Source organism: Carassius gibelio, chromosome A21 (assembly GCF_023724105.1).
Source record: "Carassius gibelio isolate Cgi1373 ecotype wild population from Czech Republic chromosome A21, carGib1.2-hapl.c, whole genome shotgun sequence".
NCBI classification, from domain to species: domain Eukaryota; kingdom Metazoa; phylum Chordata; class Actinopteri; order Cypriniformes; family Cyprinidae; genus Carassius; species Carassius gibelio.
In genome coordinates, this window is record NC_068391.1 from 6,707,580 (window position 1) to 6,735,572 (window position 27,993).

The 27,993-nt window shown below is 37.2% G+C and overlaps 1 protein-coding gene across 4 annotated transcripts; it reads right to left on the reverse strand.

Annotated features, from left to right (window-relative positions):
• Window positions 1-426: 426 nt before the first annotated feature.
• On the reverse strand, window positions 427-27,963 carry LOC127941664 (protein FAM219A). 4 transcript variants are annotated; one of them, XR_008149127.1, is made up of 8 exons: window positions 27,728-27,963; window positions 13,658-13,757; window positions 11,383-11,485; window positions 10,270-10,350; window positions 6,741-6,816; window positions 5,484-5,678; window positions 1,763-1,887; window positions 427-919 (listed from the first exon to the last, which is right to left on the reverse strand). XR_008149127.1 is itself a non-coding variant. In XM_052536980.1 (7 exons), the coding sequence occupies exons 1-6, from the start codon at window positions 27,785-27,787 to the stop codon at window positions 5,520-5,522; spliced, it is 579 nt and encodes a 192-aa protein (XP_052392940.1). In that variant the 5' UTR covers window positions 27,788-27,963; the 3' UTR covers window positions 1,725-1,887; window positions 5,484-5,519. The 4 variants fall into 4 exon arrangements, 3 of the variants coding, with proteins under 3 accessions (XP_052392940.1, XP_052392938.1, XP_052392941.1); XM_052536980.1 differs by lacking the exon at window positions 427-919 and having other exon boundaries at window positions 1,725-1,887; XM_052536978.1 differs by lacking the exons at window positions 427-919; window positions 1,763-1,887 and having other exon boundaries at window positions 2,366-5,678; window positions 27,728-27,962.
• Between the last annotated feature and the right edge of the window lie 30 nt (window positions 27,964-27,993).

Sequence of the window (27,993 nt, forward strand, 5' to 3'; positions counted from 1 at the left end):
GGAGTAAAGTATGTGCCAATAATACATTTTGGCAATAATTTACCCACATGCATGGTCCATATTGTCCTCCAGCCAACGCTTGGTGCCCAGGAAGATATATTTACCACCACCAGTCAGGGAGAATAAAAGGTGGTATCTAAAAGATGTTAATGAAAAATAATGCAAAATAGTGTTCGTGTTGCCAGTTTTTAAATTATTTTCCCAACACAAACATTTTAAGTTATAAAACAAAGAAAGAACTAAGAGAGCCTGGCTTCGTGGGTCGCTGTAGAGGAGATGAAAGAGTCGAAAACAGCCATGCCATTAGAGTCTGCACCATACGCCAGCCACTAGACACACATACAATCTCATAATACACACTAAAATAAAAATAAATAAAAAAACTAATGTACTTTGAAAAATTAAAATATCAAAAGTATCTTTATTCTTTTGAAAGGCTGTTTGAAAGGCTCAGTCCCCACAGCAAGTGAACCATCCCAATTGCAACATCCATAAATCATTCGGAATCATGTTTAAAGAGAGTGTGATGTATAATGTGACCAAAAAAGATGAAGCATTTATTAATATATACTGGGGAAAAAGTGCCTTGAGTGTAGTTGATCTCCCTGTGTATGTGTGTGTGGTGACTTACAAGAGCAAGGCCAAATGAGTCATAATGGGCTGTAATTACAATAGTGGGTGGGTTTTCTCCAGCTTCAGGAAGTACTCCCTTGAAATGAAGTAATAAATCGACTTGACTGACAGGTTTAATTATAGCCCAACACTATTACGTTTTCCAGAAAAGGACAGAGTTGCTGTGTGTGGCCAGCCTTCATTCTCACCTCTAAAGTCATGATGGTGGTATGGGTAATAGGCTTGATGGGGGAGTTGTTGTTCACTAATATTTGGAAAGCAGTGGCAGTGAGGATACTACGGAGAACTGAGAAAAAAAAAAAGATGGCTTAAAATTTACTGTAAATCTGCTTATATGAATATTTACTTAGTACAGCACTTAGTACACTCAAGAAAACATGTAGGCCTAACATCTTTTAAGGTTTATGTATTCAAATTACATTTATAATTTCCATTTGGATTGCATGTTTTTAATCCAACCAAGATTAAACAAAATTAATAAACTAATGTGATGCATGTTTGTCAGTCATACATAAATGAAACAGGTAAGATTTCTGTCATAGTACTGTAATAGTACTAATAAACAGACTTTTCTTTGTATACACAATGACCAGGTTTATATATTTATTAACTGAAAATTTGAAATTTCATTTTAATTTAATATCACTTGTTCCATATCATATAAAAAAATGCTAATTCTAAACCATCTGAATAAATACAAATTTAAAATATTTAAATAAAATCAAATAGATGCAAAGTTAATAATAAACAATGCCTTTTTTAATGCAGAAATCTCTTTCCTGTTTCATTTATGTATTACTGACCATTTATTTTTATGTTCAAACAGTGTAATTTAAGTTAATTTTTTATATCCAATTCAAATACATTACTTTCCATTTGGTGTTTAATTATTAATGGTGCATTTAATTTTATTTTTATAAATTTTATTTTATTTAGCAAGTCATTCACGGGCATCTATGGCAGTTTTTATTATTATTATTTTGTTTCATTTTATTTTGTATTTTATCTTTAACCAGTCATAATAATACATGCATAATAATACATTTGAGTGGCTATAGCATTTACAGCTAAAATGTTACATTATTTGACCTTTTTTATGAGTGCTGGTACTCTGTAGCATCCCTCTCACCTCTCACTAGTACAGAAGCAGACTTAGTTGCTGCAGCCTGAGTGACTTCTCTCTTCCTCTGGGACCACACACACAGGCATGAGGGTCTCCTTCTGCAGGACCTGAGATTCAGCCACCATAAAGCCCTAGAGACAGTTGAGGAAATTCATTTTCTGACCTTTAGCGAACCAGGTTGGGGAATTGAGAGTTATCTATATAATCTACTTCTGTCATTGATCACAAATAGCCTACAGTTATTTGTACGCTATACATCAAGCGTAATTGTGCATAACTGTAGTAGGTGTTGCTGATTGACCTGCACAATTTCCTCTGGTACTGAAGAAATGTTTTGGGGTAGCAGTATAAAAACCGCTTTGTGCATTCTGATTTTTTGGCCTCTAGGTGGCGTGAAATCTTGAAATCAGGCAGCTTCATGATCACACAGCGGCGAGTCAGACTTGTATCCACAGCCTTAACAACAATAAATTAATTTAAAAAAATAATTTAAACAATTGTATTTCATAAACATTTTTCTAATTCATATTCAGTATATAAATTATATATAATAAAGTCAAAACTTTTTTTTCTGGTAGCATACATATGCATAAAAATACGCAGGACAAGGGTGGTGCAATTGTAATTTACTGTAATTGTATTTACTGATATGATTCACTACACAGAACAACATTGTTAAATACTGGCATGGAAACGGTTCATGTCTTCACAATCATGTTTATCAACAGAAGTGGTGGAAATGAAGGAAAGAAAGTAGAACAAAAAACTAAATGTTAAAAAAATCCTGTATATCAATATATTAAAAACATACCACCGGTAATAAATAACATAACCCATTGTATAGCTTGACTTAAGGCATAGTCTACTTAAGTGAAGTAACAGAAATTGGACAATCTATTAGGCGTTACAGAACAGAGTGATTATCTTGAACCAAAGAAGCAAAGCAGAGGCACAGGGGATGACAGACATCCTCATTCATCACTACACAGATCAGTCAGTCATCTGTAAGTACCATGACAGCTTAGAAATGGCAGGCTTAAGAGAACTTGCCATCCGATGTACATATCTATGTAAGTCTACTGAACAGGCATTTTGTAGGTTTGTGTTACGCTAAGGGCCATACCACTCTGAAACATGGCCAACATTGGAATAAAATAACATTGGCATTGGTAAATGAAAACATTTGTGTAATGCTCATGCTGGTGTCGAATGCACTGTGATATCACAAAAATACTGAGTGAATGCACCTCTGTATGGCAGTGGAGTATGAAATACTTGCCTGCATATTAATACAACAATAAAATGTAAGCATTTCGGGATATAGGTTTGGGGAGTTTCCATTGTTGCATTTTGTATCTATACGCAATAATACAGTAAAAAGAAAATATGTAACAGCATACTGTTCTGAAGGAGTTTCAAAACGATCCACAATAACCAAAGCAAAAAGCTTGTCAATTCATACATTTAGATCTTTCAAGATTCTTGAAAGTCCCTAATACTCACCAAGAAAGAATTTATACAGTAAAAACAGAAATATTGTGAAATATTATTACAACATAAAATATATTTTTTTTATTGTAATATATTTTAAAAAGTAATTGATTGATGGCAATGATGAAAACTGTGGAAGCTTGTTTCCGCCACACGATTAAAAATAAAAAATGTAATTAATTGTGACTTTTTATCTCACATTTCAGACTTTATACTTTCAGAGAAGAAAAGCCAGAACTGGGAAAAAAATTTGAGATTTCAAGAAAAAAAAAAAAAATGTCTGAATTATACTATCATTTTTTTATGGCATGGCTGAAACTATACTGATTAAAACATTTTGTGGAAACGATGTTTATTTTTTTCAGGATTTTAATTATGGAAAATGCAAAAGAAAAACAGTGATTTGAAACTGAAATATTTTAACCCCATAAATGTCTTCACTGCCAAATTAATGCTTTAAAAATACTAAGCTATTGGGAAAGAATTAAAATCCTATGGACCTAAGACTTTTGAACAGTAGTGTGTGTGTATATATGTATAAAATTAGATTACTATTCTACTACATTGTAATCTCCCTTCATAAATTCTCTTAATTTGCCACATCAGATGAAAACTGGAGCATTACTATTGTTACGTGCTTGGTGAAATGGCATGTAATTACAGCCTGCAATGGCAACTGGGTGACGATGTACACGCGATAAGACGATAAGGTGCTCTGTAAGTTGTACAAAACAAACAACTGTTGCGAGACGAAAAGAAAACCGACATACTGTAGAGAGCAGTACAATATTCAAATAGATGCAAAGAACTTCATACTCTGAGTGTTGTAGTGTTGTTTTTGACAGAAGTTATATAGATTTGGCCATTGACTCAAACAGCTGAGATTCATTTATAAAGACATTTGTAAGGAAAGGCATCAAATTGAAGCGAAACAGAAAATGTAGAGTATCCTGTTCCTGAGTACCAAACTTAATGTCGGACAGAATGGTACTGCACTTTTAAATGACTATAAAAACGAGTTCACAGAAGTGACTAATTGATTTCTGGCAACATTTTGAATGCTGGCTATAATCATTTCATCACCTTTCCATCTTTAAAATAAAAGAAACAACACATTTTGTGCATTCGGACAGAAATCGATTAAACATAATTGATAGATTTTTTTTTTTGTCCGGTAAATGACAGAGATTATGGGATATGTATCTGGCAGCTGCTATTATCTTCAAGTAAATCAATACAAACTTTCTTCCCCTCCCCTCCTAATTCTCATAAAAATTAAATTAATCAGAAAACTGTATCGAATTATCTTGTGTCTTATGTAGAGGTACATTTTTCGTTTATCTTTGAAAACTAAAATTTAAGTTCCTTTAATCCAGTTTAACTGTTGGGTTTGTGTGAAGCAACACTGACCGAAACACTGAACACAAAAGAATATTCAAAAAATAAAGTCTCTTAGTAAACACATATCAATTATTCAATAAAATTCCCTGACTTAATTAAATCTGCTGTCAATTTCGTAGCAGATTGGTGTCTTCTGTATCGATATATATCTCAATTTAAGAGAATTCCCTTTATTATTGTTTGCTACAAAGCTACAAATAATATATTAATACATACGTCTGCAATCTAAATGATCTGAGAAACGAATTCACCTGGTCACTATACACTCCCTTTCATTACAAAACACATCTCTCCTAGCATCAGTTAAAGGCAGATATTCTAGAGCAACCAAAAAATGTTGATTTTTGCTTTGATAGACCTATAAAACAGAAACGGAGTTTAAATAAAAATGAAATCATTAGGGTGGCCAAAAGATACTCTTACCCTTTAAATTAAATCATTTTTAAATGTGTATTATATAAGTGAAAATGAAAACCTTTCTGATTTGATGTAAAGGGTCCTTCCTGATTAACTAAGACAAAAACGTTGGGAGAACTGTAGTGTGAAATGTTCATTTTTGTTCCAATTTAAAAGAGCTGCATTCTTCTAATGTTGCACCATGCATTTATATTCACACCTCGATGCAGCTTTACACACCTAACTCTAGTGCCCTCTCATGATGATAATCACGTCCTGCCATAGGAGGAACCAAAGACTGTTACGTATTTGTGCATTTTCATTCATTACTTTTCCCTATTTTATGTTCATTTTAATACACCCATTCTATTGTTTTTTTTTTTTAAGTTCTTTAGTTGTTAATTCTATGCTGAGGGTGCTAACTGTGAGTTTAACTCACAGGCTTGAGACAGGAGGGGTCCAAGGAAGGCTGGGGTTACTGAATTTGACAGGCTGTGGAGGAAGTGGCTTGGCAGCACATGCAGGTGGGGTTGACTGATTTGGGGGGGATGAGATCAAGGTCTTCATCATCTGGGATTTCGTCCAGTCGGTAGCCATCCTTCAGCAGCTGGATGTTTAAATCTTGGTTTATTTGCTGTGGCAAAAGAACACAATTTAACAAAATGATTAGTTATCTGATCATTTAAAATATTTAAAATAATATAATTTACCAATATGCATGTGTATATATATATGTGTGTGTGTGTGTGTGTGTGTGTGTGTGTGTGTGTGGGCATGTTTTTGTGACATATCAGGACACAACTCTGTATAATGACATGGGTATGACACAGGTATTACAAGGAGAGGGTGACTTATGAGGACATAACCCATGTCCCCATTTTTCAAAACACTTATAAATCATACAGAATTAGTTTTTTTGAGAAAGTAAAAATGCACAAAGTTTCCTGTGAGGGTTAGGGTTAGGGGCAGGGTTGGTGAATGGCGATAGAATATACAGTTTCTACATTATAAAAACCATTACGCCTATGGGATGTCCCCACTTTTCACAAAAACAAACATGTGTGTGTGTGTGTGTGTGTGTATACACATGCATACATACATACATATACATATAGATATATACACACACACACAGACATACATACATAACATTAGTGGCCAGCTTAAGGCACACCTGTGCAATAATCATGCTGTCTAATCAGCATCTTGATATGCCACACCTGTGAGGTGGACGGATTATCTTGGCAAAGGAGAAGTGCTTACTAACACAGATTTAGACAGATTTGTGAACAATATTTGAGAGAAATAGGCCTTTTGTGTCTTAGATCTTTGAGTTCAGCTCATGACAAATAGGGGCAAAAACAAAAGTGTTGCGTTTGTAATTTTGTTCAGTGTGTGTGTGTATGTGTGTATATAGTATACTGAACTGAACCATTAAAATATTACATTATACAATGCCACTTTAGTAAATATGTGATGACTTAACGAAACTAAACTACAAAATAAAATGAAATAAAAAATAAAATAAAATATAATAAATATTGTAACATAAAAATATACATAAAAATATTGGCTAAATTTCTACTCAATTAGCAGTTGATTTATTTTTAACAATGTACTGTAGAGGCAAGTATAAGTCTAATGAGATGGCAAAGAGTTCAAATACTTAAGTGGCTTTATTTCATTTCATAAGTACCTGGTAATTTAGACATCTCACCTCGGCTGAGGAATATCCAGATGATGAATATCTGGACATATCGAAGTCATCGTCACTAAAAAAAAAACCAACAGTAAGTACATGGTCACAAATGGGTACCTTAATTTGAGATAAACAGCCACAGATCGATTAAATTATCCCTTCTGCTGCAATTCCAAGAAGAAATGGCTCACGTAAAGACAAAACAAAGTCAAACCTTTTTTTTGATTCAGCAAAGATCTGTTTAGGTATGTCAGATATAGCTTCCATATTGAGTGTTGATTTCCCTTGTTTATTTTTCCAACATGTGGTTTCTAGTAATATTAGACACATTTTTATCATAAAAAAAAATTATTCACAGTACAGCAAGTGAGAGAGAAAACTGAAGATGACATTTTAGCCAAATTAATTTATCAGGAAAAATCTGATTGCTGCGTTAATTACAAGTTGTTTTAATGAAGCTGAGCACTTCAAGAATTAGTATGACAGCAACTAGTACAAGCATGTGATGGACAAAGTCCCTGAGCATGTGAGAGACAGTGGGTGTATTTACTAAATGTCAGGGAATGAGTGTTACATACAGCGAGGCTGATATGGAAAAACAGAAAGAGACAGACATTGAAGGATGAGTGACCTAAAACATGACTTAATCACAACCGCAGGCAGCTGAGGTCACAGAGAATCTACAGACAGCTGGCAGCACAGAAAGCATTAAGTTAAGAGACCCATCTGTGTGAAACACTGCACGCTGTGCCTGATCATCTCAACTGAACAGCAACCACGCTATTATGGCTGAACACATACTGTGACACATCTCATTACAGAGGCCTGTAGGCTACACAAACCACACCGATGATGTCAAGTGCTTTGGACTTCTGTCAACAGACATGTTTTCTTGCTTTTTTCCTGGAAACTTAGACAAGAAACATCCTGGCCAGTGTTACACTGTTAATGGTGCCTCTGCACTAAGGCCATGCCATAGTCTGGAATTCTTAAAGGGATAGTTCACTAAAATATGAAAATTCTGTCATCATTTACTCACAATCAAGTTGTTCCAAACCTGTATGAGTTTCGTTCTTCTGTTGAGCACAAACAAAGTGTGGCGAGTGGGGCGGGGCCGAGAGGCGTGGGAACGAGCGGTGGGGCTCAGGTGTAGCTCATCTCCAATCACTACACCTGGCCTCACTCCTCGTTCCCACGCCTCTCGGCCCCGCCCCACTCGCCACATACCCCCATCGCCCCTCGCAGGCCGGGGGGTACTCCCGAGACTGCGCTCTACTCCCCCCCCCCCCCCCTTCCCTCCGGGGGAGACCGCTCACGGGGACCTGCGGGAACCTGGGGGTAGGACAGACGAGGCGAGAGAAAAGGAGATGGAAGGAGGAGCGACAGGGACGAGAGAGGGGAGAGAGAAAAAAAAAAAAAAAAATTCCGGTTCCCAGACGCACTGCTGCTCGGCCCTCCACCGGCTGGGTGATCTCCTCCGCGGTGCCCGGCGGTGGCACTGGACGGCCCTCGGCGGACGGCACGACACTCCTCCGCCGCCCGGTGGACGGCGACGGCTCCTCCGATTTTGGGCAGCGGCAGGAGTCCCCCGTTCCCTGCCCCTCCGGATTCCGTCACGGAGGCGGCAGGCTCCGGCCCCCTGGCGAACGGCGCCGACTCCTCCGCTCCCTCACGGACGGCAGCCGCCCCTCCTTGTCGTGGGCGGTCGGCAGCGAGCTCGCCCGTCCCCGGCAACTCGCTCCAGCCCACCGCCTCGAGCGTCAATGGCGGCACGTACCTCGCCAGCTCGAGGGCACCGCGGATTCACCACAGCGGCGAGGGATCTTCAGCAGCGCGTCCCTCCTTCTCCCGGGTTTCGGCACCACTGTAATAAACAAATCTCCATATTCATCGGGAAGAAGGAGGCGGGAACCGGCGCACAATCAAAAACTCATTTTAATATTCAAAAGTAAATACAAAACGGCGCACCAGCCCCTCACGGACGACTGGTGCGCATAAATAAAAAGCAAACATAAAATAATGTCCCAGGCCTGGTCCTCTCTCGTCCTTCACGGTCGTCACTCCAGTTTTATATCCTTCCATCTCCTACGTGGGACTCGATACTAGCGGTGGGGCTCAGGTGTAGCTCATCTCCAATCACTACACCTGGCCTCACTCCTCGTTCCCACGCCTCTCGGCCCCGCCCCACTCGCCACACAAAGATATACTGAAGAATACTGGAAACCAAACAGTGGAGGTCAACAGCTACTTTGGTTACTGACATTCTTCAAAATACGTTTCTGTAAGTATTCAAAAGAAACGAATACAGGTTTGGAACAAGCGGAAGGGGAGTAAATAATGGCAAATTTTTCATTTTTTTCTGGGTGCACATTAACACAATCATTCCATATCATTGGAACCATATCATTCAAAAACTGCGTTTTCCACTATTTCCTGAAACAAGATAATTATAATTATGAAAATGAAGCTGCAAAACACACAGTGCACATTAAATTATTAAACAAATTATATAAATATTAAGCAGCACAACTGTTTAAAACATTGTTTCAGGATTTCTTGAGAAGAAATTCATGTGACACTGAAGAATGGAGTAATTGCTGCTGAAAATTCCCCTTTGCCATCACAGAACTAAAATACATTTTAAAATATACTGAAATAGATCAGTTATATTAGATCAGTAATATTATTTCACAATATTATGTTTCTACTGTATTCTTGATTAAATAAACACAGCCTTGGCATAAGAGACTCAAATAAGAGATTCAAAAAAATCATACTGACCCCAATTTTTTGAATGGCAGAAGAAATATTAAAGGTACCGAAAAAATACAGTTGAAATATAAGGATCAGAGAGAGGGTGGACAAAGTTCATATGAAAATAAATGCTTTAAAATTATGTTAATAATCAATTAAAAACCAATGACATTTTTGGTCTCAGAAACTTATCGAACATTCGTTAACTTAACGGATGAAGAATATACAAAAGAAAATGTGAAAGTGTTCCCTAAAGACACAATATTATAAAAAGATACTACAAACTGAACCAGGTGATGAAACTTGCTTCTGCTTTTCCAGACAATTTTCATCATAATTAATGAGAGTCTCTTCTGTGATCAATGACAATTTTATTATTATTATTTTTTTTATTTGTATTTTATTTTTTTGCAAAAGCAAATGTTGCTTCATTTCGCCAAATGTCTAGCTTTGCCTTCCGGAAAGCACATTAATTTTTAATCTTTTATGCTTTGCCAGTTTCTCACACCAGACTGAAGGGCACCAGCTTTAGTCACATTAAAATTAGTTGGTATTCTGATTAAATGTCAGGTCCTTCTTTAATGGAGATGGCTGGTGTTGCGTCTGCTAGGAAAATGGCACAAAGCTTTAATTAGTGGATTTATTTCTTTCTCTCATAGTTTCTCATAGTCTCATAGATACATCCTAATCCTTCCCTGGAAGTGAAGCATTCTGAAAAATTCACTAACGATTTCTAGAGACAGAAATAGAATGAAGTTTTTAGTGTGAATACCTGTCAGTGTCCAGTGCTACAAGTGGCTTCTCATCTGGACTCTGGTCTAAGGATGAATAGCCTTTATTAGGGACAACCAACCTGAAAAGAGAGTAGGAAAAAAGGAAGAGACTGTCAGACCAGTTCAATCAAACATGTACGGTACATCTATGCTTGAATATTAATGAATCAGATTGAAAACAACTGATGATAAAATTATACAATTTAATACCAAAAATCAAATGATAAAATAAAATAAAAAAAAAATATATATATATTTTTTAATCCACTGGCACATTACCAGTAATATAAAATATTACCAGTTATATAAATAGAATATTATCTAAATTATATCTGACTATTAGAAACCCTCGAAAACAAAGGCAGCATATTTTGGTTTTATTTTTAACTATTAACCTTTCATTTAAACATCCTCTTTTCCCAAATCTTTAAGTACTAGGACAAATCTGGCAAGGGAAATCAAATAAATAAGCGGCATGGCTGAGTTTAACATTATCAAACCCTGTTACATTAGCCAGAGCGGGCGCTAGACATCTTTTGTTGCTCATCTCTGGGACAAAAGCTCAGTTAATCTCTGGCCCTCTGGATATTAGAGTAAGCAGGCCTGTGTGCAGCTAATCTTCAGGCCTAAAGCTGTGCTCTAAACCAGGCCTGCGGATGGGTCCTTGCATTTGAGCTAATCCTGACAGGGCCCTAGGGACCGGTGGGAAGGCAGAAGTCCTCATACACACTGCACTAACACTAATTAACATTCACAGAAGGTTAAGCCTTCATATAAAGCTGCTGGGATTTATATGATGTTGTTGCTGTTCATATTTTGATGTACTAAACTTATCAACCATTATTATTAGGCCATACATTTGTTTTATATACACCCACCCACACACACACACACACACACGCACACACACACACACACACACACACACATATATACACACACATACATACATACATACATACATACATATATATATGTATGTGTGTATATGTATATATATATATATATATATATATATATATATATATATATATATACACACACACAAGAGGTAAGAAAGTCATTTTTAATGAAGTTATTTCTCATGAAAATGAGAGTGGACCAAACCTCACCTTGTTCTGGCCATAACATTATTTTTCTTGGGCTGCTGATTTACTGGACTACCCACAGTTCCATTCTTCACTGAGCCCTTCCTCGCAAGCTCTCGCTGTTTCTCTACCGAAAGAACAAATTGGAAGAAAATTACAATTTGTAAATCTCCTGTTGACTTACATTGATAGAACGCTCAGCATTCAAAACATAACCAACAGCTGATGGTGTGATCGTAATATTTGCATGGGGAATCGGTATTGGTCTTCATTCTCATAGCCATTTGCATACTGAAGACTGTCTTTCTTGCATACATTTATGACTGCAGTTACGCTTTGAATGTGTTCTATTGAATCCAGATAATTACCATGGCAGCACAAAGTTTTATGATACGTTGAGACTACAGTCTTATTAATATTCTCCATTCTGCGTGGTTCTCTGGCTGGAGAACGGTTTCTTCAGGCGTGAAGTCTGAGCTCGACTTCTGTGTGACTTACACACATTGGCCTGCATGTGTGTGTGGGAGATTAATAAGGCTGTCAGAGGGAGGACTGTAAAGTGAAGTTTAATTAACAACAGCAACTGCTGTATTTCTGAATGCCCTACAGCGCGCAACTCAACAGAAATCGACGTGAACAGATGCAGACTGGTTCTTTCTAATCTCAGCCTCAGACGTCGCACCCACGGACCGTTGGCTAAACATCTGAAAAACAAAAGTGGAACCACTTCTGGAGTCGTCATTGGATTTGTTGAATTCTACAGGATTTCCGGGAGACGCGTGTGTCGCGTTCTTTAACGTTCCACCTGGAAACAAAGATGCCATGGCACCAAACCCCCTCACGAAAAAAGAAAGCCGTCATGTTTACAACTATGACGAGTCGACGAGCGCTTAGCATGATTAACTAAACAATGGAGTTTCAAAAGTATGTGAAATATTTAAAGTTCATGGCATAGAATCTTTAACATACTTCCGAGCGTTTTACACAACGGTCTGTTATTGTGGCGACATTTCTACGGCCCTAAACGTGACGCTGAACGAAACGAACTGTGATTGGTTGTTGGATATATCGGTCAAACAACTGCTTGATTTCTATAAAAATACAAATAAAAACTAGCTTCTCTAATATTTTTGTTTATTTTTGTTATTTTGTCTCTAAAATTTTTTATCTAAATTTTTCAATTGGCTTAATTGAATTTATACAATTTAATTCACAGTCATTACATTTGGCCAGTTGAAACATTAACATGATATCAGTCATTGGAAAAATTTTAGTTGGAGATGTCTGATTTTTATTTATTTGTTTTTATTTTTTACAGTGTTTTCTTTTTATTATTTAATAAAAAATAAACTAATGTATTGCATTAAGCTTAATGAGATTCATTATAGCACTTGCAGATCATTGCTCTCGTTGTTTTTGAAGTCGCTTTGGATAAAAGCGTCTGCTAAATGACTAAATTTTAAATTATGAAACATTGCTTTACATAATTGAAATTAAGCTGCAATAAAATAAAAATAAATATTAGATGAAAAACTTCAACAAAAAAATTACTTTTCAATTTGAAAACAGCTAACTCTCAACTAGTTTTCAACTAACTGACATAATTTGTAGAACTAAAATTACTCAAACTGAAATAAGAATAAATTAAAGCTTAATAGAAATGTAAATATAATAAAAAAAGTTGTTGTTGTTGTTTTGGTAAACAGCCAATAATTGGTTTATAATTAATTATGGTTTATAAATTATATAATTGAAATTTATTATAAATGTAAACGTTTTGCATTATACCAAATTCCAAATGATTATTAAGTTATTACATTCATTATTAAAAGATTACAAGTTACACAAAGTAGATTGCTTCAAATGAAATTGAGCATTAAAACATTTTTTCATGTTCAAATAATGGTCCAAAATATGGATAACTATTTAGTTGCTTTTGAAACCTGACAAATTACATAAAGATGTTTTTTGCAATTTACACAGAAATTTATTTTGCTCATATTTCAAATGTCCTTGCAGAAAAGAAAAGCCCAAAAGAGCTCCACGATTGTATTTGAAAAGCTGTATTTACTTTATGTGAGAGAACCATTCAGACTTAAAGACTCATTACACTCCTGCTTATCGAAAACCACGGATCCATTTCACACGGCCTACTGCTTTTCGCTTCTTAGCTCTCGCTCCAAACCGTATGCTTCACAATCACAGAATCAAGTGGGAGAATCAGTCCAGTTGTTTTTACACTCAAATGGAGAAATTCCAGTGGTGTCGATATGGCATGTTATTCAGATCATTGCCTTACCTATCTTCACTTGCAGTGGAGAGGGCTTGTAGTTGATGGTGACTGACTCTGATTCTCTCGTTCCTGTTTCAGCCTCCAAAGTGGACGTTTCTGCAGGATCCTGACAAAAAAAAAAAAAAACATAAAAACAATCATACTTATGAGTAGATGCAACACTCCATTCCTGAGTGCAGATGCTAGATATTAACGATATGCAATACATTTCCAAAATTGATTAGTTGACAAATGGATTTTGACGAAGCTTTGGTTTCGATATGAATTAAGAAAGCAAATCTGGAAAAGCCTTTCAAATCTGAAACAATGTAACATAGAAGGGCTCTCTCTTAAACCCCAACCATGCTCAGTGTGCTGATGAAAAATAGACATCAAAAATTGGACTGGTTGTAAATAATGGCATCTGGAGAGGCAGGGCATGTATCAAGGGTGTTGGGTAAAATAACACCAGTCACAATAATGTCACCACACTGTCATCCAAACAGGTCATTTTAATAGATCTCCCTCAAAACGTCTCAGATTTGCTTTCACAACTGTGCTCCGGCAACTTATCGATTCTGGGACCTGAGATGGATAGAAAACTCCTAATGTACTGAAAGGTTATTGGTTATCAGATTAATCCGGATTTTGCCTGCATTAATACATTATTTTATTCCTAGAAACATTATGAAAATGATTTGTTCTGGAAGTTGGCAGTATTTTCTGATTTATGGAGTGATAAAAAGACATATCCAAAATCTATTCTAATAGTTCTATCTGTAAAAAAAAAAAAAAAATCTACTTTAACTATTATGATTAAATTGATAAGAATTTTGAATCTGGCTTTATCCAATTTTCAGGCTTCTCTTCTAGAAACGTCTAATCTAATTAGTGCATATTTAATTAGATAATGTACCTTTTGCATACTTTAACATAAAATATCAGAAACAACAACAACAAGCCATTTTTAATATAGTCAATGGGGAAATATGAAAAACAAATCAATTATGAATACACTGGTTTATTTTTGGGATGTCTTGCCTTAAACAATATTTAATAAATATTTTATTTCATTTTAGATAGTAATTGCAAAAATAAATAAATAAATAAATAAATAAAATACTTATACAAATAATATTTGATAGAAATTATTTTTAAACCATCTACTGACAAAATTTCTGAACAAATCTGTAACAAAATCAAAAGTACGACAGGCCAGTAAAATATGCTTAATAGTCAAAGGTCTCTTACAATATGCAAGTCTTGAGTCTTTATTACAAATTGAGTCTTTATTTCTTTCAGAAATATATAGAACTAATGGCACTAAAATTAGACTGATGGATAGACAAATCTTACTGTCTTGTTGTCCAATATAAGATTTACACGCCTTCATTACTACTCAAAGTCTGAGCCAACACACCTTCCATTCTCCTCAGCCTTTTTTCTGCACAGCTGCTAGTTGAGAGATGGATGAAGGAGAGAGATTCTAGCTGTCATAGTAACTGGCCGGTACTTCCTGCAAAGTTGGCTCGCATGACACCAGGCATGTTTTGTTGCTCCAGCCTTCAATACGTAGAGTCGGAGTGCACAGTGACATCACTCGAGACAGAACAGAGGGAGCTTGTTGGAGGAAGTGTTGAGAGCACACCCAAGCTGCCTTTGCCAACAGAGTGTCTATTATGACCTACAAAAAAGCCTGCCTTCATTGCATGTGGCCATTTGAGAGTCTTTGGGCCGTCATCTTGAGCCACTAGAGCCATGCGATTATAGCAATGCTATGTTTTTGGTGCAGTTCATGACACACCAGATGACTAACTGAAACAGTTTGGTAAAAAAAAAAAAGTAAAAAAAAAAAATAATAATAATAAATAAATATATATCACTGACAAACATTTTAATTTTTAGCACTACTTCTGAACTTTTTCCACTGCCCACCTATAAACAATATCAAATATCAATATCAAAATTTTATATCAATAGTGTTCCTGTAGCTCAATTGGTAAAGCATTGCGTTATCAAGCGCAAGGTTGGGGGTTCGATTCCCCGGTATCAAATGATACGTAAAAATTGGCAGCCTGAATGCACTGTAATTCGCTTTGGATAAAAGCGTCTGCTAAATGCATAAATGTATTTAATTTAATTTTATATCAAATGTCTGACATTAACAAAACAAACATGCTTAGCTCATGTAAGCGATAACTAAATGATGCTAAAACCATTGGAGGGGTTACTGGATATAAAAAAAAAAGACCTGTATCATAAAGAAATCCATTTGTGAAACAAACATGAAGCAGACTTGTTGTTGAAGGAAACCTCTTTGTCCACTGGTTCAGTCGTGGCATAGTGCCAGCTGTAGGCCTGGCAGGGCTCTCACAAACCCTTTAAGCTCAGCACCAGCTAAAGAGACCAGCGGGGGATTGTGGGTAATAGCCCAGCAGGATACCATCAAGCTCTTGAAGCTTCTAATCATATGCTGGGCATGAATTACATTGTCATTCATCTTTATCTCCAGCTGTTGCTCGTCCACAATATAATTAAAAAAGAAATCAGAACACACCTCCGAAGCAAGGAGTTAATGCTTCACTTCAACATCAATTTTAAAAAGCTATTTGTCTTTGTACTTTGCGGTCTATAAAAGACTTTGTTGAGTAAGCCAATGTTACTAAGCTTTCCAGACAGCCTTTGTTAGGCTACATAGACTACACAAATCTCAGAGCAACACCACAAAGAAGAACATCAAAGTCTTGCTTATTCCACCAGCTACATGTACAACTGCCTGTGAAATTTATGCAAGATCTACTAGAGAAAACCAAGAGAAGAGAAGCCTCACAGCACTACAGAACCCAATCTGATTCAACACTATCTCTGGTCTCATTCTTTAAAGCTGATTTAGAGTGTTGTCACAAGACTAAAGTGATCAGAAATATATAGGAACTGAAACACATAAGCAAGTCTGTTTGATCTAGAGCAGTGCAAGAGCAAGACACACATCCACAGAAACACACACACACACACACACACTGTCTCGTGTTAAATTTATCACATGGACTAATGTTTGTCCTCAAGGACTTTAAAATGGATGTCAAAGTGATGGTCAATTATTAACATCAGTCAAGATTTTAGATTAAATATAGATTAATGGCATCATGTGGGACCTCCAGGATTTTTATATGGATGTCAATCATTTCAAGGCATGTTGGTGATGTAGGTTGATGAAGGAGATGAAGATGAGCCAATGCTGACACAGCTGAGGCGATGAAAAGGATTGGTGGGATAATATGGCAAGATGTATATGGTCCAACCAAAGCAAAGAATGATCCATAAGGTGACTACCAGGTGACAGTGGTTAATCAGATAACCAATATATATAGGCTAGTGACAAATGGTCAAAAAGTGCTTTAGTTTTCGAGATACCCCTACCGGAGGTAGAACTAAACCCAACAATGTTTTTCTTAATCTCTAAGGTCTCCCATATATGAAATGGATTCTTGGCTAAAAATATTTTACTGCTAAGATTGTTAAATTAACAGATATTGTTATACACCACAAAACCAATAAAGGACTAAAATTTAGCCTGTCCGTATGGGAGTTAAGGTATATAAACTAATGCAGATCAATCACACAAGCTCTGAGAGCTTTGAAACTTGACATGTTTGTAGTCAGGAAGTTGATTTAACTACTAGAAAAGACTGGATGTGAATATCTTGATGTATGGAATAAATAGACACATGTAAACACATATCTAAAATAAGCGGACATGCACAAATTTAATATCTATGCAGAATGTTTTCATTTACTTTGTGTTTGCTTTGCCTGGCATTATCATAGAAACACATATGATGGCTTGTTGGAAAGGTGGGGTTGTGCTGAATCCAGCAATACCAAATATGTAAATATATGATAAAAGAGAAGTGTTCTGTCACTCAATGTATGAGGTGTCCAAAATGAATGAAAATGGAACACTGACATAATTGAGTCCAAACCCATTCATTATCAGTGGTGAGGAGAATGTTGAGAAATTCAAATATAAGAGACATAAAAAAATATTAAACATGGCACCTTGTACTATATGGAAACAAAGATTGAAATCGAAAGATAACACCTTACCATAGCACAAACAGGAGACCAGGGGCCCTATCTTGCACCCAGCGCAATTGACTTTGTACACCGACGCATGTGTCATTCCTATTTTGCACCCGCGCAAAGCGCGCTTTTCCCTCCACAGAAGCACGTCGCTAAACTAGTGAATGAACTTGCGCTCCCTGGGCGGTTCAGCGCAAAAAAGGAGGCGTGTTCCGGCGCAAACAATCCCTGGTGCTATTTTGCTGTTCCATTAAACAATTGCGCCACTGACCAGAAAAAACCTGGTCTAAAGTCAGTGGCGCGTTGCGCGTTGTTCATTATGCTATTTTAAGGGCGCATGCTTGACCATAATGTATAGCGTGCACAACGCGCATACACTTTGCTCATGTAATCTACACAGATGCAACAGTTATTTTTGCAAATCATAAATTGTTACACTAAAAAAATATTAACACATGAGATGACGGAAATCATTGTGGTGTGACACAAAGATGTGAAAAAAATAGGCATAAATCTAGCTTACAAATTATTCAGGCTAATTATTCTCCCATCCCCATACAACACAACTTCTCTGTCTTTCACTGCTCTTACAAGAACATCAGTCTCCTCGGCTGTGAACCGCTCCTGGCGTGCGCCTGGTAAATACGCCATAATAATAGCAATCCATAATGGAACTTGCGCACCTGCTTTTAAAGGGAATGTTGGATGACGCTCTGATTGGTTTATTTCACGTTACGCCCAAACCACACCTATGAATAATGAAGCTACTTCAGACCAACCCATTTTAGATTTGCGCCGGTCGCAAGAGCCATTTATCCCGCCGGGAAAATAGCAACAGCGCCGAGACCCGCCCACAAACTTACTTGCGCTTCGTGCTTTGACACTTGCGTTTCAGATCGTTAAAATAGGGCCCCAGGAGTTTTAACTTAATGAACTTTTTAATAAAACTATAACTTAACTTCACACAATACAACTTAAATTATTAATATGTAAATATATAATAAAAGAGAAGTGTTCTGTCACTCAATGTATGAGGTGTCCAAAATGAAAGAACGATGGACAAAATAGCCTCAAGTCCAAATCACATTAACAGTGGTGAGAGAAATGTTGACAAATTCATGGTTACTGCAAAGTAACTTACATTAGGTAAGTGCTGATCTATATTTATGATACATTTAATAATGATACATTTCATAAGGCACAGTATACTATACAATTCATATGAACCACAGATCCAATTGAATCAGGTTAACACTGGAATGGAACACCTTTATTAAAATATCGTCACTGACGGGCAGAATCCTCGCATGTCCAAATTTTGTCTATTTCATATTATTTCACAATTCAATGCTATTGGTCAAACCCCACGTGGTAAACAATCTAAAGTGTTGAAAATAGATTGAGAGCAAATCTCTTAACTCCATTGGGCACTTCAACTGTCTGAGAATCCTCGTAACGCCACCTCTTCTTCACTCCACGGCAGGAGCTTCCACGCCATTTTGTGTCCTCAGGATTTAAAGTCGCAACGATTGAGAAATCCTCATCGAGCAACACATAAAGCAAGCCTTAACTCTGATTTTATCTATTTTAAACTATGATATCAGTTATTGATGTATTTTAAATGTCTACTTATTACTAGGCAAGGCAAGGCAAGTTTATTTATATAGCACATTTCATACACAATGGTAATTCAAAGTGCTTTACATAAAATAAAGTAAAATAATCATGAAGAAAAATAAAAAAATAAAGACAAGCAATTTTAAAACTTTTAAAATTATGAAAAACACTACTTAACTAAAATGAATTTAAAAACAGTTAGAAAATGATTTTACATAAAAAAAGTGAAAATATAGTGCAATCAGTATAGTGAAGCAGATTCCAACTGCAGGCAGCATAGTAACTAAAGGAGGACTCCCCTTGTTTTGTGTGAACCTTTGGTATTTCTAACTGACTTGATCCTAGTGATCTGAGTGCTTTGTTAGGTTTATATTCAGTGAACATATCTGCAATATATTTCGGTCCTAGGTCATTTAGTGACTTATATACGAGTAAAAGTACTTTAAAATCAATCCTATATTTAACTGGAAGCCAGTGTAAGGACCTGAGGACTGGTGTGATATGCTCAGATTTTCTGGTTCTTGTCAGAATCCTGGCAGCAGTGTTCTGCATGAGCTGCAGCTGTCTAATGGTCTTTTTGGGAAGGCCGGTGAGGAGCCCATTACAATTGTCCACCCTGCTGGTGATAAAGGCATGAACAAGTTTCTCCATGTCTTGGCTGGAAACAAAACCTCTAATTCTTGCAATGTTTTTGAGATGATAGTATGCTGATTTAGCTACTGCTTTGACATGACTACTGAAACTCAGACCGGTCTCCAGAATCACACCAAGATTCCTGACATGATTTTTAGTTGTTTGACCCCTAGAGTCAAGGTATGCATTCACCTTGAACACTTCATGTTTGTTTCCAAATGCAATGACTTCAGTTTTTTCCTTGTTTAGCTGAAGAAAGCTCTGGCACATCCAACTATTAATTTTATCAATGCATTGGCAAAGGGAGTCAATAGGCGGATCTTTTGTGACGTCATTGTTTATGTTTGTCGCGTTGCATCATGGGAATCGTGTGGCAGGAAACACCGCTAGATACCTGTAATTTGATTGTTTTGCACGTTTGGAGGAGGATTTAGAGAAGAGGATGGTTCACTATTGCTGTGTGGTCGATTGTACGGTTAGTTGGGGGCCTGATAAAAAGTTTTTTCGAATTCCCTCCGAAAAGGATAGCGAAAAATGAAAGAAATTGTTGCGTGCAATTAGGCGATTGAACCTGGACGTTCCGAAGAAAGCCTGCAGCTTCTGATCGAGTTTGTGAGGCACATTTTGTTCATGATAAGTCTTAGTGACTATGTATTTATAGAAGATTGAATAAAAATAAATAAAACTGAGTCAAATCAACCGAGTCATATGTTTTCGCTTTCTGATTCAGGTGTCCCAAACCGCAATCCACAGCTCCCAGACTATGTTCCTCACATCATTCTGTAGCTGTGCTTTGCTGCAAGCCTCACTAGTACATGCAGCATTTGTAAGTCCTATCCTGACAGCTGCTTCTACTTTAAACATTAAATTCTCCAAGACTGGATTTGAAAGAAGGAGAAATTTGTAAGCTGTGATATACAATTTTTCACCATTAGTACAGACGCCATTGAAAGTCTCACACTGAAAACAATTGAATTGGTACAACAGTCACTACATTTTCAGTAAATAAATAAGGAAATAAGAACACTGATCAATGAAGACTTACCCGGATTTGCAGTCGCAGTGAGCAGTGATTATTTTGCCGTTCTCTTTGGCGATCACCCACGGGAGATGCGAATCATGCTGTGACTCTGCTTGGCCAGGTCTAACCTCTGCTTTTAGCACGATCACTGCTTTCTGTTTGGCAGAAAAGATTGGCCCAACTTTTCGAGAAACAAAATAATCATAGGCCTTCAGACTTTTGAAAGCCTTTAATCTTTCATGAGTGAAGGGTCCAGGGGTTTCTATTAAATAAGAATAAATGTCCCCCCAGCAGATTGGTGGCCAAGACACGGGCGAGTCGGACCAACGTTTTTTGTCATCCCAGATTTCATATGGGCTTTGAATAGCTTCGATTTTGTCACCAATACAAATTTTGAGCTTCTCTCCAAACCTCCTCCGGTCTTCAGATGTTAAAGTGCTTATTTATTGAGGATTTTGCCCGCTAAAGGCCGTTCACACCAAGCACGATAACTATAAAGATAACGATAAAGATATAGTTCTAAAAATCGTTCTCAATATTAAAGAATAGCAGAGTCCACACCATAACTATAACAATAAAGAAACGATATCGTTGGAATCACTTTCAGAATGATTTTCCCCCCTGATGAACGATAAAACATTGCCAACCAATCAGAATCAATCCTGCTGTAATGAGCTCGAGAATTTAAAGCAGCAGACGTGCCGGTAAATCTGGGTATCATCAGCATAGCTGTGATAGGCAATTTGGTTCTTTCTCATTATTTGACTTAGTGGAAGCATATACAGGCTAACCAAGAGCGGTGCAAGAATTGACCCTTGTGGCACTCCACATCTCATGGACGTCCACTTAGACTTATGCTCTCCTAGACTCACATAATAGCCTCTCCCTTCTAAGTATGACCTGAACCATTTGAGTACCATCCCAGAAAGCCCAACCCAGTTTTCCAGTCTCTGTAGAAGTATGTTATGATCGATAGTACTAGGGTTATTATTACTAGGCTTATTATACATGTGCATTGAAGTTTTAAAATGTATCTAATTTCTAATTCTACTTGTATTGAATTAAATGTTTTGGATACCAGCATTAAATTATTGTTTTTATTATTATTTTACTGACTCAAAGTTGGCACTGTGCATGTAAAATGCCCCAAGTAGGCCAACAGGTTTTATTTATGGGAGAAAAAAGGTCTGTCTACTGGCACCGAGTAAGCCTATCTTTGCATAACTCTTTTTCATTTCTTACAATAACGAATGAAAATCGTTAGGTTAGATACATTTGAGTAGGCTTGTTTTGTAAAAAATCCATAGCTGTAATGCTTCGGTAATGGTCCACACAGCTGTAAGGCTCCACACAGCTCACGCTGAAAAGCGACGCAGTGCCTTACTCGGAGACTGGCCCCATTCTCTCTTGCACGGATGCTTCGCTAGCATCATCGGATGCCTATCAGAATCCGGGAGTTAAGACCGCAGTTTGAGCCAGTGGCTTGAATTGATATAGCTCAGGCCCTGGCCCTGTGTCCTCAGACACCTCGGCATCCTCCACTTCAGGTGAAGGTGGGGGAGAAAAGTCCTCTACTTGAAATGAACGCTCTGTTGCAAAACTACTTGCGTCACTAGAGTCACTCTCCATTTTAGCGACTCTAACAGCAGCTGTCAATTAATCTGTCACTGAGGGTCTCAGGTTCACGCCCCACCGGCTCAGCCCTGCCCTTGGTTTGTCCCCTCTATCTCCGGTGTGGTCTGCCCACTTTTCAGCATTTTTCAAATATTGCCAGTGGGTGGAGTCAGGCTCTGACCAGGGGTTTAGTTACCCCTTAAAGCCTTATCTCTTGTCAAAAGGCTCGACACTACCGCAGACTTTGATGAACACTGCTGGCAGCAGCGACGTCTGTGCCTGTATCATTCTTATCAATGAGTGCATAACCTCGTATCTCCCCACTCCCAAGTCATAAAAATCTCGTATCTCAGATTAAACATGATTTTGTCCCACCCTCTTTGTTTTTTGATGATGGAAGCATAAAGAAGACAACAGCAGCTGCAAAGTGTAAAATAACCATCAGCATATATCATTGATGGCATGGATCTTCTTCAAATGCTCAATGATTCAGCCTTTCAAACGTACAATGACCTGGGTGAGTGTGTCTGGAAAAAGATTGCAACTTTAATGGGAAAGGAAGGTAACAGCTGTGTCGTTATAGTTTTTGATAGATATGACCACCAACACTCAATCAAAGATCTTGAAAGACAAAGAAGAGGCACCAAGATGGGCTTCCTAGCACCAACCTGGATGAGCTGAGGTGTCAGCAGCAAAACTACCCCCAACAGAAGATGGCTTCCAGCAACATGTGCTGAGAGCCGTGTACCAAACAGCAGTGTGGCATCACAGCCACCTGGCCAAACCTCTTCTCTGGAACCCAGTTGGTAGAGGATGGAGGCTCAGAGAAGGTGGCTGCATTTAATCTGTGATGTTCCAGAAGGCACCAGCACCTAAAGGAGTTAGAGACCTCACCCACCTCTACTGTAAAAACGAAAACTGCACCGATGCCACCAAATGCCAGTGTCTTTCTGTGGGCTTGACCTGCACAGGGTTTTGCTCTTGCCCTGACTGTCCAAATATGACCCACTTTGTCACTGATGACAATGTGGATGAGTGGTGTGTTGCAGTTGTAACATCATGGGGAGTTGACCCCATAATGTTTCAAGAGGGTCTGGCTGTAGGCTTGTACTTGCACTCTCAGACTTGCACACTCAGACATTTGCACTTCCGCTAGTGACATCACTTGCAGTCTTTATTTTTTATTTTGTTTATTTTTTTTTATTACTTTTCGTTTGAATTTCCCAACATTTTATAAAGCCAGGTTGTGAAGACAAGAAAAAAGAAACTAAATTACAATGTCACTTGCAATTGCTACTTGAACTCTCCGCTACCTGTGACTTCACTTGCAATCAACACAAATCGTGCATGTTGCCAATGGAGACAAGACGCTGTGGTGGTGATTAAATTATTAAAACTAATTTAGTACTATAACGTACAGGGTCCTGCAAGAAAAAGACAAGATCGGCAAATCCATGGCCAGAACACCAGAATATGAACATTTGCACAAAGTCTCTAGCTAAGCGTAGAAAAAAAACACTTAACATGGCTTAATATATTAAGATGCTATTAAAATATCAAATTAAATGTACAGTTCATTAATATAAGGAATATGTATATAGTATTTTCCTCACATACCGCAAAATGTGGCATAATGGACATAGATGAGAAAGGCCAAACTCATGCTTCTCTACTTTATTAAAATACATAACTAATATGTACAGGCAAGCAGGTGAGCCCAGAATAAACGCAACACGCAAAGTTTCACATTAAGCATTTTTCCATATAGAATAAACTGTCTACAACTTGTTTATATCACTGTCTTTGTCCATTAACCTACATTATGTGTTTTATTTATATTGATTTTCTATAGGAGGAAAATGTTTAATGTACAATTTAACGCACTGCGTTCTGTACTCGTCTTCTTGCCTGTACGGAGTTGATCCTTTTAAAATCACTTAATGCATAATGCCCGTTCATATTTGCTGGTCTGTATGTACTTAGAGTCAACAACAAGACATATAGGCTAGGCTAGGCCTACTAAATTGTCTTTATCATCTTAGTCTGTTATTAGGCCACATTAAGCGTTATTTTGTATGGGAGGACAAAGTTTGCACATTGTGTTCATAGCCATCTGCTTGACTTGCAGTACATTGAATAATAACTATATATCGAATTTGATCTTTTAATTGAACTTAATGTGTCTGAATACATTATGCCATATTAAGTGTTAGGTTTTTTCTACAGGAGGAAAACGCTTAACAAAAGACTTTGTGCATTGCGTTCATATTCTGCTGTTCTGTGGCCAAGGTCTGTGCTTGTCTTTTTCTTGCAGGACCCTGTACGTTATAGTACTAAATTAGTTTTAATCGTTTAATCACCACCACAGCGTCTTGTCTCCAGTGGCAACATGCACGATTTGTGTTGATTGCAAGTGAAGTCACAGGTAGCAGAGAGTGCAAGTAGCGATTGCAATTGACATTGTAATTTAGTTTATTTTTTCTTGTCTTCGCCACATGGCAACTGTTATAAAATGTTGGGAAATTCAAACAAAAAGTTATCAATAAATAGAACAAAATAAAAAATAAAGACTGCAAGTGACGTCGCTAGCAGAAGCAGTGTCTGAGAGTGCAAGTGCAAGTCTGCAGCCAGACCCTTCTCCAATGGTTACCAAAAGCAGTTGATGTTCCAAATGGTTGCTGCTAGAAAATAAACTAAACAGCCTGAGAAGACAGGGCTCATTTCCCCGAAGAGTGTTTGTTTCTTTAGTTAGATTGCCATTTGTTTTATTTAAGACAGTAATTTAGGTTGTATTGTGTGAAGTTAAGTTATAGTTTTATTAAAAAGTTCATTAAGTTAAAACTCCTGGTCTCCTGTTTGTGCTATGGTAAGGTGTTATCTTTCGATTTCAATCTTTGTTTCCATATAGTACAAGGTGCCATGTTTAATATTTTTTGATGTCTCTTATATTTGAATTTCTCAACATTCTCCTCACCACTGATAATGAATGGGTTTGGACTCAATTATGTCAGTGTTCCATTTTCATTCATTTTGGACACCTCATACATTGAGTGACAGAACACTTCTCTTTTATCATATTTTTACATATTTGGTATTGCTGGATTCAGCACAACCCCACCTTTCCAACAAGCCATCATATGTGTTTCTATGATAATGCCAGGCAAAGCAAACACAAAGTAAATGAAAACATTCTGCATAGATATTGAATTTGTGCATGTCCGCTTATTTTAGATATGTGTTTACATGTGTCTATTTATTCCATACATCAATATATTTACATCCAGTCTTTTCTAGTAGTTAAATCAACTTCCTGACTACAAACAGGTCAAGTTTCAAAGCTCTCAGAGCTTGTGTGATTGATCTGCATTAGTTTATATGCCTTAACTCCCATACGGACAGGCTATATTTTAGTCCTTTATTGATTTTGTGGTGTATAACAATATCTGTTAATTTAACAATCTTAGCAGTAAAATATTTTTAGCCAAGAATCCATTTCATATATGGGAGACCTTAGAGATGAGGAAAAACATTGTTGGGTTTAGTTCTACCTCCGGTAGGGGTATCTCGAAAATTCAGGGGCATTGTCACTAGCCTAATATACCAATAGAATAAAAGGGATGGGATGGGTTCTTTTACTTAAATTTCCCACTGATTTATAGGGTTTTGAATGGTTAGGGTTTGTGTCAGGACTCAGGACAATGTTTGTTTGACAGGAATGTTGTTCTAGAAGCAACAAAATATGCTAATCCTGGAAAACAGCCTACAGTCACTGTAAACTGATTCTCTGGCAGCTTACTGTCATTGCTGCCCTCCTTTTATCCACATGTCAATAGAAAATTAAAATTATTATTATTTTTTTTTTCTTTTACTTATTTATGTGACCTAATAAGCTGTCATATTCATCTCTCTATAGATGAAGGTGATGAGTACAACAAATCCGAAAGCCAATAACTAGTAAATCCCTAAATGGAAGGAGTTTTCTTCTCTGAAAAACAGGAGCCATGTTGCAATGGGTTTATTTCCTTTTCTGCCCACAGACGACTGAATTAGCATGAGAAAGCACTGTTTGTTGTATAGGGTAACAGCTGGGACTTTGGCACTTAGGGAATAATGGGGCGCCAATGAAAAAATAATGGAATTATCAACTGGGGCCATATCTCACCAAACCAGCATATTCTAAATTACACACTTCAGTCCCACTGGATAATACAGGCATACTAACTGAATGAAAACATATTTATTTACACAAGCTCTGTAAAAATAATTCAAGATGTGTCTGCTACTACTGTCGGATTGGGTTGACGAGTTCAAATCTACTCAAGTCTAGTACTTTCCAGACTGTATTGTTAGTAATTTTCATCCTTGTGCGTAAATTCTACAGCATTATGTTTCTCTAACAAATCATTCAAACGGTTCTTTAATTTTTTATTGCATTTAATGTACAGATTTGAATTTAATTTCATTTTAAAATAAAGATGCATCATCATGTGGCCCTGACATTGGCACAAAAAGAACATTGCAGTGCAGTTAATTTTTCACATTTTTTGCTATTCGGCTTTGTAAAGTAATTTAATTTCACATCATTACTTAAATGACATAATTGAGAGCTCATTAATTCAGTGGCCCCTCACTGCAGACCACAATATCCAGGGGGATGGGCTGGATCCACATATATAGGGGGTGGAGATGGGTAGGTTTCTGGCGATTCATCTGAACAATAATCGTCTTTTCCATTCAATCCGATTCGTGAACAAACCTCGCGGATCGATTCATTGAAAAGCTCTGATTCAAAAGAATGTTCCATTCACTTATCAGACACATAATAAAAAAAAACTGACATTTCTGTCAGTCAAAAATAATATCAGCAGGTTTACGAACATATAAACACAACTTAGTAAATGTGAGAACTGGCATAGTGTCAACATATAGTTGGATATATATGTTTTGTCTAAAAACACAAAAAAAAAACAACCACCGATCCTAGATGACATGTGGTAATGCACCGGCGTTTGTGGGGCAGGTTAAATGAGGTAATACAGAATTACTATCTTCTCACACGGTTTCATTTCCCACAACCTGTAAAGGTAGGTACACGCTGTTATTCTCCATGCAGTGAGAGTGACACTTACCAACAGCTTCATCTCTGGATTTACTGGTGGTACTTGAAATCTGTCAATTTCTTCCATCATTTTGATTAAACGTCAGTCTTGTAAAGTAAAGCACAAATGCTCAAGGCGATATCCTAATTGAAAAACGCATTTATTCACTCTCTGGAATGGTTCAAAGATGCCGAACTCTCCAGCATCATCTCTAGCTGTTTTCCGCTATCTGGCTATTACCAGTCAGGGGTGACTCAACAGCAACATCTGACTTCCGGTTGCGGAACCCCTCCCAT

What these genes read in the sequence shown, in the direction of transcription:
- LOC127941664 (XM_052536980.1), bottom strand. Translation starts at nt 27,787, where the DNA reads ATGATGGAAGAAATTGACAGATTTCAAGTACCACCAGTAAATCCAGAG. An exon ending in ATCCAGAGATGAAGCTGTTG is followed by an intron (nt 13,758 to 27,727) that starts GTAAGTGTCACT and finishes TTTTTTTGTCAG; the next exon opens with GATCCTGCAGAAACGTCCAC. An exon ending in TCCACTGCAAGTGAAGATAG is followed by an intron (nt 11,486 to 13,657) that starts GTAAGGCAATGA and finishes TTCTTTCGGTAG; the next exon opens with AGAAACAGCGAGAGCTTGCG.